The 14,946-nt window shown below is 43.3% G+C and overlaps 1 protein-coding gene across 1 annotated transcript; it reads right to left on the bottom strand.

The window, feature by feature from the left end:
- Nucleotides 1-11,269: 11,269 nt before the first annotated feature.
- On the bottom strand, nt 11,270-14,684 carry LOC121310794. The gene is made up of 6 exons (XM_041243720.1): nt 14,639-14,684; nt 14,433-14,554; nt 11,978-12,185; nt 11,766-11,887; nt 11,629-11,668; nt 11,270-11,397 (listed from the first exon to the last, which is right to left on the bottom strand). Exons 1-6 carry the CDS (start codon nt 14,682-14,684, stop codon nt 11,270-11,272), a joined length of 666 nt encoding a protein of 221 aa, XP_041099654.1.
- Nucleotides 14,685-14,946: the final 262 nt, after the last annotated feature.

Below are 14,946 nucleotides of genomic sequence, written 5' to 3'. Positions count from 1 at the left end.
GCTCAGCGCCGTCAGCCCTGAAGCTGGAGACTGGCATCTCTGACTTCTACAGGGGTGGGCTGCAAGCCCTCCCCAACTACCTCGATGACCAGGAATGGTGCCTCGCCTGTGGAGGACTCGGGCATTAAACGGTGTGCTGCCCCCTTCAAGGATCAAGAGAGACCAGTACGATCACTGCTAGAATGCTGTTCCTCCATAGTGCCCCGCACCGCTGCCAGCATTGCCACTACCAGCATTGTTACTGCCAGGGTGCCCTGCACCGCTGCCAGCGTGGCCATGGCTACAGTAGGAGGCAATGGGACCACCTTCACCACCGCCCCGACTAGCCTGCCCTCCAACCCACCTAGTGGAGTCCATACTGAGACCTCTGCCTGTGACCTAGAAGCTGTGAATTCCCATGTCTTCTCTACTTGCTAGTCAATTAGTACACTTAGGCTGCAGCTGTGTACTCACTCTCTTACAACGTCACCACTCTCCCGTGACTCTTGGTTTGAAAGGAAATAGCAATTGCACAGTGACAAAAGAGGTTGAACAGAATTATAAACACCTGCCTTTACGCTGTCACTAGAGTGTACAGCCATCATAGGTTAAGTGGGATTACTGTCCTCTGAGAAATTTTTAATGGAAAGTCTATTCTCCAGAGTTTCGCGTAGAGTTATCTTGTGAGACTTGAAAAATCAGTAATATGGGCTGTGTTGGATTACAGAAGCACCTGCTAACAAGTGCTGTTTATAAACCATCTGTTGAAGTCTGCGAGAAGGGCCCTTTCCATTGTGACTGAAACTGATCTGCAAGAGAAGACATGTCAGGGATGGAATTTGGATAATAAATAAATAATCTGTCAAATGAGGGACAGCCCATTTTCACAAAAGCTAAAACATTACTGGTATATCACTTTTTTTTCTGGGGAAAAAGTCAACTGTTTACTCAAGAGAAATATTTGTGCATGCAGTGAGAAGAGCAAAAGCAGGCAACATTCATTTTAATTTTAAATAAAATGGCCTACAAATAAATATTGCTTCACATTTGCTCTGTGTATGACCTTGTTATTCCTCAAAATGTTTTCAAACCTTAAAAGTGAATTGTGTCTCTGGTCAATGTAGTGTATGCCCTAATGCTGGTGCCCAGCAAACCAGCAGTTACTGAATGTTTCGATAATTTTTTTATGTTGCTGGAACTTCCAACAGGTTTAGGCAATACCATAAACTTCTGTGTTCTTAAAACTGGTGCTGACTGTTTGATGGGGGTGTACCTCTTCTTTGTTGGGATGTTTGATGTGAAGTTCTGTGGGGAGTTCAATAAATATGCCCATCTCTGGATGGAGAGTCTGCAGTGTCACGCTCTAGGATTTTTAGCATTGCTGTCCTCGGAGGTCACTTATGTTACTCACTTACCTGATTTTGTGAAAATAATATAAATCATGAAATAAGCTGTTTATCAAATGAACCTAGTTGGAGTCAATTGATACATTATTTAAGGGTTAAACTTAAAGATAATGACGACAAATCATACGAATTACAAAATAATAGCTACAAGTGTACGAAACATTCCATTCATTAAGCAAAGCAACGGTTCTGGCAGGGAACTCCCTTTAACCTTAGATCAAATCATGTAAATATCAAGCATATTTTAGGTGCTTCCAATACCAGATCAAATCGTCAATGGGTTTGCTAGTATCTTATGTGTCCTTCGCTAAACAATACGTGAAATCTGTAAGTAAAGGATGTATATCTTAGCTCAACCCATTATATCCCATCTGTGCGGCAGAATTTGCCTTCCCCTTCCCCTTCCCCTTCCCCAGCCTCCACCTGCTTTTTGGCTTCGTCTAACGGGGAGGGCAACTATCCTTCCCGTCCGCCCATGGCTTCCCTACGGTCAGCCTCTCCACTTATCTGCAAGCTAATTTATGGGCAGGGGTACCTCGAAAGGCGAGGCCAAAGAAAGGCCAAAGAATGTCATGTAAAATATGTATAATGTAGCAGTGTTGCCTCGTCTATGTTTTAATAAATCTATCGCATGAGTTTTCTGACTGAACAAGGGTAACAATAGAAACTCGAGTGACATACAGCAGAATCCAATTTGTCTACTACAGCATTTATTAAAGATTTCAAATATTAAAATAATAATAATAATAATAAAAAAAAAAACCTCTGTTATTCATATATTAAGTTCCACTTGGAGTGGTACTGTCCAGGTTGCTTAGTAAAATTACACTGCGTGTTTTTTTTTTTTTTTTTTAATTAATATGGAAAATGAATTGAATGAATCCATAATCTTATAACATTTGCTGTGGCCAATGTTTAGTTCTCTGACGCCCTCTGCTGGATACCTATTTTCCTAGTGAAAAGTGCTATCCCTGCTTGATGTCGAGATTCCAGGTACAGTAACTGACTCTTTTTGAAGTGCTGTGCATTGGTTGGACAGACACCAGGATTGTGTAGCACAAATGCTTTTCATCACCACAAGGCATTTGTCTTGCAGTTGGAATCCTGTACGTCTCTGCTAAGTTTACTACCAATAACCACTGCAAACTGACCCTGTACTTTTAGAAATACAACAACCAATTGTCTGTTATTTCCCTGCCTGACAATAGTAGACTTGTACAGTGAATTGTGTCTTTTTGATGTGGAAAATATACTTTTCTCAGTTTCCCGCAGCTTACTCACAGGTGTAATCCAGTGCTAAGTTCAGTATGAAAGGCTATGTATGCTGTCACTGTAGCTGTTTTCAGGATGGTGATTTTTTGACTCATTAAATGGGAAACTGTATCAGTGACTTGACTTACTAAGATATTCAGCAGACACGGGTTTAGACTCATTCCCTACAGTCTTCTATGAGCCATGGGGGAATAAAGTGTATCTAGCTGCAACCAGCTGCTGTCAGCTCTGTGTGTGAAATAATATACAAGAGAAAAGGGTTACACTGTCTTAAGGTTCTGCAGTTTGCTCCAAATGTTCCCAAAGTTGTTGTGGGTCAGGGATTGGTGGTAAAGAATAGCGGGTAAGATTTATTAACTGGAGGCCACAGTTAATCTATTTTAAACATCATACCGCAACAGTGGCACAGTCCTGCTCTCCTTCACAGTGGTGTTAAAGTCCAATTGTGACTTGGAGCTGAATGAAACTGAGCAGAAGACTCAACATTCTCAAACCTAATTCACAGTTTTTAGTGGTAAGAATACATTGTAATAATTAAAGTACATTTAAGATGTTTGTTAACTGCAGTTTTATAATTGGACAGTGCATGGGGAATATTATGTACTAATTATGCTCAGTATAAACTAGTGATTAACATGTGTCATGACACTCCAATTGGCAGATCTCAAACCATTAAGACCGAGTGTGGTAAAGTTAACTGACAAGCACACAGTTTACTGTACATGATTGTGAAACTTTGCCAAAGTCTGGGATTAATGGCCGTGTTCCAGTCCTAGACCACTAGCACTTATATGTTTTAAAGGTGTGCTTTGCCCCAACCTATAAGTCCTATATACTGTACTTAACATTATTGTCAATAATATTGTATAGCCTAGACAGGCTACCTGTACACATACATCTTTTTAATTAGCCTAACATTATTTCGGTACTACATTTTAAGTGCGCAACATATAACAAATATACGGATACGTCATCAGAAATAGTCAAATTGTGAAGCTCCCAAAAAGCTAGTCAATGTTTCCAAATGCAAAGAAAGCAAGAAAGAAAGAAATATTGCAATAGCCCCTAGTACTAAACAGAATAACCTTCAATTGGTTATGATCCAACCTGCAAAACAAGACCGTACATCCCTTTCCATGTAACATTCTTATAGTAAGAACATTAATGTAGCTGCCAGCTACAAACATGAGGCCTTGCTTTGTGAGTGGGGGGTTAGCATGAACAAAACAAACTATTCAGAAATGCTGCTCAACTAATTAATTTGATTCATCATTTTTAAATCCATAAACATGTTGCACAATCAATGTAAAAAGCACATAAAAAATAAATCATTTTACAAAGTGAATGATTACAAAAATATAAATAACTGGAACTGCTGAGTTTTCATTTAATGTACTGCGATTTATGTGTACTGAGCTCCAGACAAATTAATACCACGATTACAGCCACAGCTGGGCGAGTTTCTGGCTGTGGCGGATTAATGGGGAGGGGACTGGTATACGTAAGGGAACTGTGCAGTTGAGTCGTTTGGTCCGGTCGGGGAGAGTTTGGTGAGTAAACGAGCAAGGCAAATAAAATTAAGCAAACCACGCAGAGTGCTGAATCTTACTGCTTTCTCAGGAGGACTAAAAGAGCTGCAGCAGAGACCCAGCCAGGATGGAGGTTTAAAGCAAGGACGTGGAGCTCCGATCGACAAGCAAAGGCAAGAGGGAAGCAGAAGGCGGGTTGCAGAGTAGTTATTGGGAATGCCTGGATGCTCCACTCCCATGTTGCACCATTGCTCGACCTATCAGAACTTATTCATTTGGACTTGCGATTACAGGGAAAACCCAGTGACTCTGGGTTTGGAAACGAGGTAAATAACCCAAGGCAAGATGGTCAGCAGCTGGCGCGAGAGACCGGGACAAGCAAGCACGGCTGCGCAAGACAGCGGCTATTAAATAAAACAAAAATAATTGTTACGTACTCGAGGGGACATGTGTAGTTAGCTGGGGGAAACCTGGCAAAGCCAGCGTGGAGTGATGGAATAAGAGAGCCTAGCTTGGAGACCCGAGCTGAGCGGTTTAGTGGTGGTGGGAGAACGCTGCATAAGCAGCACCTTTTGTTTGTAGTTTATATTGCTGCGTTTTAGTTTCCTTTTTTCTTTTGCCTTTTGTTTTCCCCTTGCAATCTGACCTGCTTAATCCCTGCATCCACCTTAGGAAAACAAGAAAGGCGCATAAGGCGGCGAGAGTAGAGGATTTGTCTTGTTCCTCAGCCTTTTCGTAGCGAGGTTCTCAGGCTAGCCAATGATATTCCATTTTCTCGGGCGTGAAAAAGATGGAGGAGAGAATCTTGGCAAGATTTTATTTCCGGGATTTTATTTTCTCATGTAGGTATACATAGGGAGATTCTGATTGATCAGGGGACAGCCTTTATGTCCCAATGCATTCAACAACTTTGGGGGTCCCTCAAAATATGTTCCATCGGGTATCGGTTTGCGATTCACAATGCGATGAGCTTGTGGAACAGTTTAATAAGACTAAAACAAAGGAAACAAAGAATGGGTCAAATTCTTCCTTCTCTTCTCTTTGCTATCTGAGACGTATCCACAGGCATCAACAGGCTTTTCACCCTTTGAGCTCCTGTGGGAGACAACCCTGGGGTATTCGATTCATAAAGGAAGGTAGGGAAGCAAACCAAAGCCGCGCAGAGACTATAGTAAAGCATGTGCCTGGAGTTGGTCGGTCGGTCATTTTGAGAAGATAAAGCTGGAGGCAACGCAGCATACTCAGGAGCAACAATATAATAAAAATGCTTGCATCAGGACTTTCCAACCTGGGGAGCAAGTGCTAGTACTCCTCCCCTCGTCGGAACGTAAGTGGTTTATGAAATGTTGCATTAACTCTGGCCCTCCTGTGGGCCTGGAGGCACAATGCTCAGGGTCAGTTTCTCCTCACCCACAATGGACCCTACTGGTCAGGTGCTCAAGGGGACTCTTTGTCCACCAGGGGCCAATAACTTGCTGACACCCGTTCTTAAGCTCCAGGAAGTAAAAAGGGAATTGGTTTGGTTGACAGATAGGAGTAAATCACTGACCTTCAGAAGTGCTGCAATGAGGAAACTTACTGTAATTGGACATCACAAATTGTGGAATAAAGAAGTGTCAAATAATTGGGCACTCCAAGTATGCGATATACAACACATTTTGTCGGCTTCTCGGGCTGAATCCATCTTATTCTAGATTACAATTGTGTTATTAGAATTACATGTGGGTTGTGTACTGGTTTGTGAATGGTACACACACAATACGGTAGTACATTAAACAAAATTATAAAACACTTGGATAGATGTAGAGTAGCACACCCTATTGACCAAACACATGGCAGTTGCATCTCAAAAAGGAATCATCATTTCAGCACATAAATGCCTCAGAAGACAAAGAAAGTGTGAATATGCCAATACATTTATTACAAGGTTAAGTGACTTGCTCAGAGTCACAGCGAGTCGGTCACTGGCAGATGTGGGATTTGAACCACTGGACCGCACTGTTTCCTTGTCAATATCAGGGGCGTAGAGTACATTGAGGCAGCAGAGGCACATTTGAAAAAATAAAAAGTACAAAAATATATCTAAAGATTTATTTTAAATAAATGTGCCCACCTTATTTAAGTAGTTAACAGTGTGCAGGAATGTAGCATTGATAAATGAACATACAGACAAAGGTAATCCAGGTGCAATGTTATTTATTTTTATAATCCAAAGTCAGAGAATGAGAAGCAGGCAATACAGCGCTGTTTATTGCACCGTTTTAATCCACAGGTTGTTCCCGAAATAGTCCCGATCTTGCACACCCACACATAATGCAAAACACAAGTCTCCACAGTGAGTGCTAAAGTGCTTGTTGTGTGAATACAGTTATTTGTAAAACAAAAGTGCAGTGTAGTCCAGGTTTGTGCTGGCCTCTGACAGCTCCAGATTGTGTTAGCTCCTGAAAAAAACAGTATATCTAAACAACAAAACAAACAAGACAACACACACGTTTCCTTCCGGTTCAGCTTAACCATAACAAGACAAATCACTTCTCTATGCCCCCTTTTGTATTGTCAATCATGACCCCTTGGTTAACTAGTGCACCCACCTCTCCAATCTTACCCCTTCCAGGTCCAGAATTTAGTATATTGTAGCCCCACCCCCTTTCTAGATAACTTCCTTCTAACCCCGGGAATCAATTGCCTGGTCATCCAGTCCAGGGCTCTCTGTTCCCTTTAAGCAGCACCCTCACACGTCAGGAGAGTGATTTATCACCAAGAATAATTCTGTCTCTGGTCACAGAGAGGCTTAATTTATAGGTTTATACCAGACCTGTCAACTCTCCCTTATTTGCTGGGACTCCTGTTTTTTGGACCCTTCCAAACTACTGTTTAACCCCTTTGTCAGCAAACCCAAATACACACATATGGTTGTGCGGGATTCAATTATTCACTCGAATCCCAGCACATGAACCAATTCGTGCAACCCTGTGCTCACATACTATTAAACTGACCCTGCACTTTGCACTAATGCTTTTACCAGATGACATTCCAGTCAAGTCGGTTCCTTTTGGGTAGGGGGTCTTAGAAACCAAACAATCCTGTACTGACCAACAGGTTTGTCTTGACCCAATTCAAGAATTTAGCACCCCATTTAAAAAGCACAAATCAAATTGCACTCCTTGTTAAGGTAAGCTTTGTCCCTCTCCAAGCCATTTGGCGTCACATACTGGAGTGTACCACATTAGTGTATGCTACCATCTTGTTTATAGGCTTCTCACTGGAGTAATTTTAGTACTTGTGGAAAAGACCGGTATATGAAGTGGCCAGAAACGGTCATGTCATTGTTTCATATGAATCTCAGAAACAGCCAAGACAGATGACAAAACACCAGTGCCACATGTATTCCACCTGAATATGCCCACGCAAGATCACATTGTATATCAATCCCTCCCCCCCCCACCCACTTCCAAACAAACAGTGGCATGCAAAGGTGTTATACTTGTGTATAAATAGAATCCTGCAAGAGAGTGTCAGAGGACTTCTGTCTGCCCTCAATCCAAAGCCCTGTCCCACAGCAGGGACAGCCCAGAAGTAGCAGCAGCTACAGTTGCCATTGTCCAGCACCACAATGGCCCTATTAAAGCAAAATCTCTACATATACTGCACAGCAGTTTATTGGCCCTTGGTCACGGCTGCTACGCCATGTTAGATGCAATACACATCAATTGCAGCCTAGGTAATGTAGTATTTGGATAAACACAAGTGAACCCTTAGGGCACTACTGAATTGCACAGCAAATGGCAATGTACCAGCGCCTTTACTGGCACCAGCAGAAGAGGTCTCGAGTGCTCAAAAAACAATGCAGCTGTCACTTCAGGGTATTAAACCTCAGTTTACTGCAACCAGCAAATCCAACATGTTGGATAAATCGGCATCTCTAATCCTACTTAGATATGTGACCCCCCTCTATTTGGTGGAGGAATTGAAATTAAGAAAACCCACAAACCACTACAGAATTAACACAAGATAAAGGTTTATTCAAGTTAGAGACTGCTTCTCTAGGACCTGACAATTTGCAAGCCAATCCATTTGAGGAAGAGCATTATAACAGATACCAGGACCAGCAAACCAAGCAGCCACAGGAGACCATGGAAGTGCGTCCAGTGCTTCTCTGCAAGAGGAAGCAAAAGTTAGTGGCAAAGCAACTGTGAGCAAGGGAGGAATACAATGAAGCTTCAGTTCTGGCTTTGGCCCAGGGCCAGAACTGAGCAACACCACATGAAAAAGGCTAGTACTGCTTCAATGCAGAAGATCTCAAATCACTTGCCCGTTTGTTCATGGGGCACAATCTCATCCAAAGTGAAGGTTCCTTCGCTGACAGCGATGAAGCCAGCATGACCAGGAGCAGCTCGCTTGTCTACGTTTGATTTCCCAGGACAGGGCTTTCCTGCACAGCGCCCTCCAGCAGATCTTGATGTGGGAACAGGCATCTCTGTGGAAGGAGAAAGATATCAAGTGCCCAAAATTTAACCAAGGGAGCAGGACTTAAATACTTCAGGGGGGGGGGGGGGGGGGGGGGGGGGGGGGGGGGGTCTAAAAAGCACAAGATTGAAGACTTCATGCTACAGTAAAAATGTAAGGCTTAACCTAAACAGCCAAACTTCAGAAGGACTCCTCCTCAGAAACCAAGTCCAAATAGTGCTTTTCAGGACCATACCTCTTCCATCAAAGCATCCTTCATTGCAAACACGACGTTCCGGGGAACACACTTCGGTTGAACACATGAAATAGATCTAAAAAAGTAAATGGAGTTAGGAGCAGCTGTAGATCTGCTTTGGTCTAACTATACCATTTATGACTAGGCATTTGGAAGCAAGCTTGAGTCTATACAATTGGACCACTATTAAACTCACTTCCTCATCCAAACGCTGCTTGGTCTTGTAGTCCAGGAACTGGAAGATTTCTATTTCAAAGCGTCGAGTGTGCTTGGATACAGGCATGTTATTGTATTTGACATGGAGGCCAGCAGCACCGCTGTAATCCAGGATGTTTGGACAACTGTGGGGGAGAAATTCAGAAGGGAGTCCTACAGCTGCCAACTAGGAGGCTTGAAGTGCATGGTAGCCATATTGTAATGCTTCTAGCAGCTGCAACAGTCTAGCTTGCAAAGATTTAATTTAGATGTTTGCAGCCAGTCACCTAACCAGTTGCTGAACTGGTTAATGGTCACATCTGGCAGTTGCTGCTGGACAAATCCCTGGCATGTTGCTTTTGTCCAGACAAAGGGAGACAAATCAGGATACTCACCCTTCATAGATGATCACCCAGGCAGCTCGAGAGGACCGGGGATAGGCGATGCAGTAGTGGACCAGCAGAACTACACTGGGGTTAGGAGGGTTCACAAGCTGCACTTCCAGATACACCTTGCTTCCAAGCAAGACGCTCAGGGGCAGATGGGACTGTGGGTAGAAGCTGGTGTAGCTGGCATCTGCAAGAGAGGTGCATCATTGGTAACACACCAGCCATTGAAAGAGGAAATTGAGCCAGTCAAATCTAGCAGTCATTACCAGACATGATGCCAAACCAGACCAAATGGGAGAAGTTACGCATCATGTTCAATTACCTGTGGCAATCCTTAACCTAACCCCAAGCCAGCCAAAAGCCAAGGCTGCTGATGGAGGCGGTGGGTTCACCACCAAGTAACCAGTGCTGGCCAAGTTTCCTTTAGAATAGCGACATTCCACATGGAAACTGTAGTGCAGAGAGGAGACAGTGAAGACAAAGAATCCATTTAGTTACCAGTTGGCACAGATATTCCAGTCAATGACAAAACCATAAAGGCTTTAACTCCGATCATGGGGTCCCCACCCACTACAACCAGCAAAGTATGCTGAAAGAGGGTTAAGCAGCTGCCTGTTCCAAGCGCATGTAGAAGAAATTACCGATAAGGGCCATCTCTGGTAATTTGTCCATACATCTGCTGGATCCCCCGAACCAAACCACGAACTTCAGCAAGATAGATTGTAGTCTCCGCCACAGTCTACAGAATAAAAAATGATTACAAAGTGAGAACACTGAAGCAGTTGAGGACTGTAATCAACCTGGCCAGCCCAAAACCAGTGGCATTCCAGTAGATTAGCACCCCAACACCCCCCTTAGACATATGGCTGTAAAAAGCATTGCAGCCTAGAAGTCCTAGTACTAACCCAAACCCCAGGAGGAGTGAACTTACAAAGACACGTGTCCCACAGCCAGTCACAGGAAATTTGAAGACCGCAAAGTCTGGAGTGCAGATTACAGGGACACATGAATGGTTTCCTGCAATTACTAAACTGCTCGGATCAATTTCTGGCTTGGTTGAGGTGCGGTATACGGAGAATACAAAATGCCCATCTGCAGTGCACGCTGAAAAGCAGGAAGCAAAGAAACCATTAATGCAAAATAATGAAGCCATTTACCTGAAGGACCAGTCCCCTGTACAGTAAGGGTGGAAATCAGGTCAATTATCTCCTCCACCCTCAAAGTTTTCCTATACAAGCTGTTCAAAGTTACTCTGGATAGCTCATTAGATGAGCAGTGCTATATCAAGTGTAAAACCAAGCCATACCATCCAAAGGATAGTAACACTGGGAAGTTCTTGCATCCACACAACATCCATTGGCCACACACCATTGTGGATCAGCATTAGGTGGACCACAAGCCAACTGCTGACTTCTTGGTATCTTGCACCCTGCAAGAGAGTAAACTTCAATGTTATAGGTTGTACAGGGAAGACCCTGTAGTTTAGGTGTTAATATCTTGTGTAGGGGCACATTGTATTCAATACAAAGCAACATGATGCAGCAACAGCATTGGCAGACAAGCAACACCAGACTTGAGCACTCTGGTATTTTGTGTCCAGTGAACAAACACTCACCCACATGTGGTACTAGACCAGGAACAGGACATTTGGCCTGTATATCTCCTCGCTCCCCAGTAAAAGTTGTGTAGAGGACTCTCAGGATATAGAAGTTGTTCTAGAAGTGGAAAGAGAGTTGGTCATTCTTGACAGGATTTTGATCACCAATACAAATGGGGAAATCACAGCTGCAATTGCCCTCAGCTTACCAGGATCTTGACATGACAGGCCTTGTAAGGAGCAGTCAGGATGTTTTTGCCATTTCCCTTCAAACTGTAGCCACAAGTCTTGGGAGCACCGATAACAGCTACCAAGTTGTTGGATTCATCTACAACAGATGCCACATTTAGAGCATGCTTTCTGTTTCACAGCACCCACATTACTGTGTACCAAGCCAACTCACCCATTAAATGGATATCTTGTAGCAGTCCCCCAGGAAGCTCCACTGTCATGCAAGTATCACTGCAGAGGACAGAAACCCCAAAGGGAGGGAGGGGGGAGCCTGTTGGTAAAGCTACACTGGTTGGACATTTCATCTGCACCTGTACCCTTTTCCCACTAAGGGTTACATATACTAGGGTCAGGACATAATTCCCATTCTGGAAGAGAATCAAGGGAGGACAGAGAGCACAAGTGAGGGTATTTACATGCATAGGAAGTTTAAAAGCAACAGTACAGAAAGCTAAAAATATTTACCAGCATCTTGACATCACAGGCTGTGTAAGGGGCTGTGAAGATGTTCTTTCCTCTCCCATGCACCAAGCTGTAGCCACACTTTCTGCTATCATCTTGGACAGTTACCAGAGTGTTGGATTTATCTGCAAGAGGCAACGTTGCCACGAGATTAGGTTATCCTCATTGCCAAGCAATTTGGGTGGGAAGTTATCTGGGACAAGGCACAACCTTACCCATCACAGCTACTTGTTCAATTGGTCCTTCAGGCAGCTCTATTGTCATGACTGAGGCTCTGCAGGCAGTGGGTATTGTTGGTTTTCTAGGAGTGGTTGTAGAGGGAGGGGGTTTTGTGGGCACTACAGCACCGGTTGGGCATTGCATCTGAACATAAGCTTGTTGTCCAGAAGTTGTGTAGCGGAGGGTCAGGATGTAGTGCTCATTCTAGAACAAGGAGGAAGTTGGCTTGATCAAAAAGTATAACCAGGAAACAAGCAAATTGCAGGTAGTTCACTCACACAGTGATCATGTCAGCAGGTGTCAAATGGCATGCTTTGAAACAACTAGAAAATCTACTAGGCACACTTCAGAACTATGAAGCCCAGTGTTTTTGTAACAATGCCTTCCACCGTTGTCCCCACTTCAGTGGGAGAACTTACCTGGACTAGTTTCAAAACTAGTCTGTTTACATTCCAAGCCTGCAGTGTTCTGATGAAGTTTCAGGATGGAGCAGCGCCTTGCTAGTTCAAAACAATACTGCCACAGAGCTGCATTTTAATATTACTACCACATCCAATTACTTGAAATTTCTATGGATTTCATTTACTCCCATTTCCCGGAAAAGGAGTTGTCAAGAAATGGCAAGCTACCAATCTGCCTGTGCTCCATTCTCCAAAACACATCCTTTTTGTTTTTAAAAAGAGATTAAACCTTGGGCCAAGAGGCCATAAAAGCAGGGTTTGGAATAATTGCATGTCAAAGCTTAGTCTTACCTGCCATCTGTACGCTGTCAAATAATCCCCAAATTGATTGAGACGTACACGTTATTTCCATTTACATATACTTGTAGTATAAAACAGAACACAGAATCATTTGTGGTAGCATCTTGTATTTCACTTGGACTCTCATCTAACCCCAGATGTAACTAAACACATCTGCTCACGAACTGCCCCGATATCAAATCCTAACTGGGTTTTTTATTTGCTCTTATTAGGACTGAAGTCATTGCATCTTGCTCTATTGTCCCGTTATTCTTGATGTGTATTTTGTTTACAACTGCAAGTCTCCCTGGGTAAGGAAGTCTGCCAAGAACATAGAATTTTAAAATTTGCCTTGGATGTCCCTACATAAAACCACTTGCCCCCGTGGGGGCAATATTTATGGTAGTGAAAACACAAGTACTCCAACTGATCATTCAGTATCACTGATCCACCTATTCCTCTGCTGGTGCCATCTGTTGGGAGTGCTTCTGGCATGATCTTTGTGCTCTGCAAACACAGTACATGCCACGCTCTCTGTTCAGTCAGTGGGGATTTCTCAGCTGTAAACACTTCCTATTTGCAAGCTCCACTCAGCAGGTGATGAGGAATACCAATATACTGGGGCTTAAAGCACACGATCAACTAAAAAAAAAAAAAAGGAAGTTCCTTAAAAGCCAAAACCAGAGTTGTTAAGTCACTTCTCTTCACCCCCTTCCCAATCTCTTCCTATAGTGCAGGATCTTAACTGGCACTTTATATAGTGAAACAGGGGCAGAGTTAGGGAAGAGAACAGCTAGTTTTCATTTTGTGCAAGAGAAGCTATAACGTTTCTACAAGCCGATAGGCTGAAGAGCAGGCGTTGGCCGATCCAATTGTTGTTCCCAAGGTTTATTGGGCTGTTCAGTGTTCAAAGGTATTTCACAGGGACACGAGTCAGAGCCCCCAGTGTTGGAACAGCAGGTCAGCCCAGTGATACTCCAAGCAGGCTACTGTAGTTTGCGAACAGAATTGACAGCGCCGACAGATTGAGAAGAAAATAACTATGGATTGCGTGCAGGAAAAATTCAAGAATGTTAAGGCAGTTCCTCCAATACAAAATGGCATGAATGGTTAGGTGCAGAGCATTCAATTACCCCTGCCTGGAAGAGTCTACCACTGCCAAGGGGGTATGCATTGTATTTGATGAATTTAGCTTTGATTTCTGTATGAAACAGCCATTGCCAGGTATTTTTATATATTACAAATAACCCACAAGTGTACAGGTTCAGACTAAACCAACTTCAAAATGGTGTATCGAGAACATAACTTTCTTCAATGGCAATGCATATGAAGTGTTGCAGTAGATAACCGCCTGCATAAACCAAGTTATTGTAATCCAGTAAAACTGGTTAGCAGGTGTGTACAGTACTACAGATCTTGCAACTACAATGTAGAAAAATGCACTCTGGCACTGCTATTGTGGAAAGACTCAACATTGGGATGCAGTTACCCAAATTAAATGCAACGTACAATGAACCGCGCAGCTTTATGCAATTAGAGAGAGTTATGCGTCTAACCATATCATGCAATCACAATGATGCACGTAAAAAAGGGACCTGCCATATGCTATGCAACTAACCAATATACAAAGTGGCATGTACGCACCATTTTAAAAACCTTCTGTACCAGTGTTCTGGTTTTTATATATACCCTCACCCCTCCCCATGATTACCACTATCCGGACATCACAGGCTTCGTAGGGGGTTATGAAAAGGGTCCTTCCACTTCCCTGCAGCAAGGTGTAGTTGCAGTACACTGGAGCCTTGACGACAACTATCCATTTGTTGGAATAATCTACAAAAGAAAAGAGTTGCCATAAAATCCCCCTACTGTGCCATAGACAAAAGCTTACAGGTGTCTAGCAAAAACCCAACTCACCTAGAAGCTCCACTAGGTCCGAAGGTTCCATGGGCAGCACCACCATCATGCCAGAGGAGTTGCACACCACATCTGGTGTGGGAGGGGTCCTTGTTGATTTTGTGGTTGTAGTTGCAGGTGCTTTTGTTGGTTCTCCTGCACTAGTTGGACATTTCATCTGCACATACCCTACTTCTCCATCAACTGTTGTATAGCGCAAGGCCAAGTAGTAGTTCTCATTCTAGAATTTGCATAAAAAAAGGTTTAGGGTAAGAGGAAAGTAAATCTGAAGCAGACTCTGGAACTAGCTAATCCCCAATGAGGGATTT

This window comes from Polyodon spathula, unplaced genomic scaffold (assembly GCF_017654505.1).
Source record: "Polyodon spathula isolate WHYD16114869_AA unplaced genomic scaffold, ASM1765450v1 scaffolds_2537, whole genome shotgun sequence".
Lineage (NCBI taxonomy): Eukaryota > Metazoa > Chordata > Actinopteri > Acipenseriformes > Polyodontidae > Polyodon > Polyodon spathula.
The sequence above is the reverse complement of the archived record's forward strand: the minus strand, read 5'-3'. Positions and strand labels throughout refer to the sequence as shown.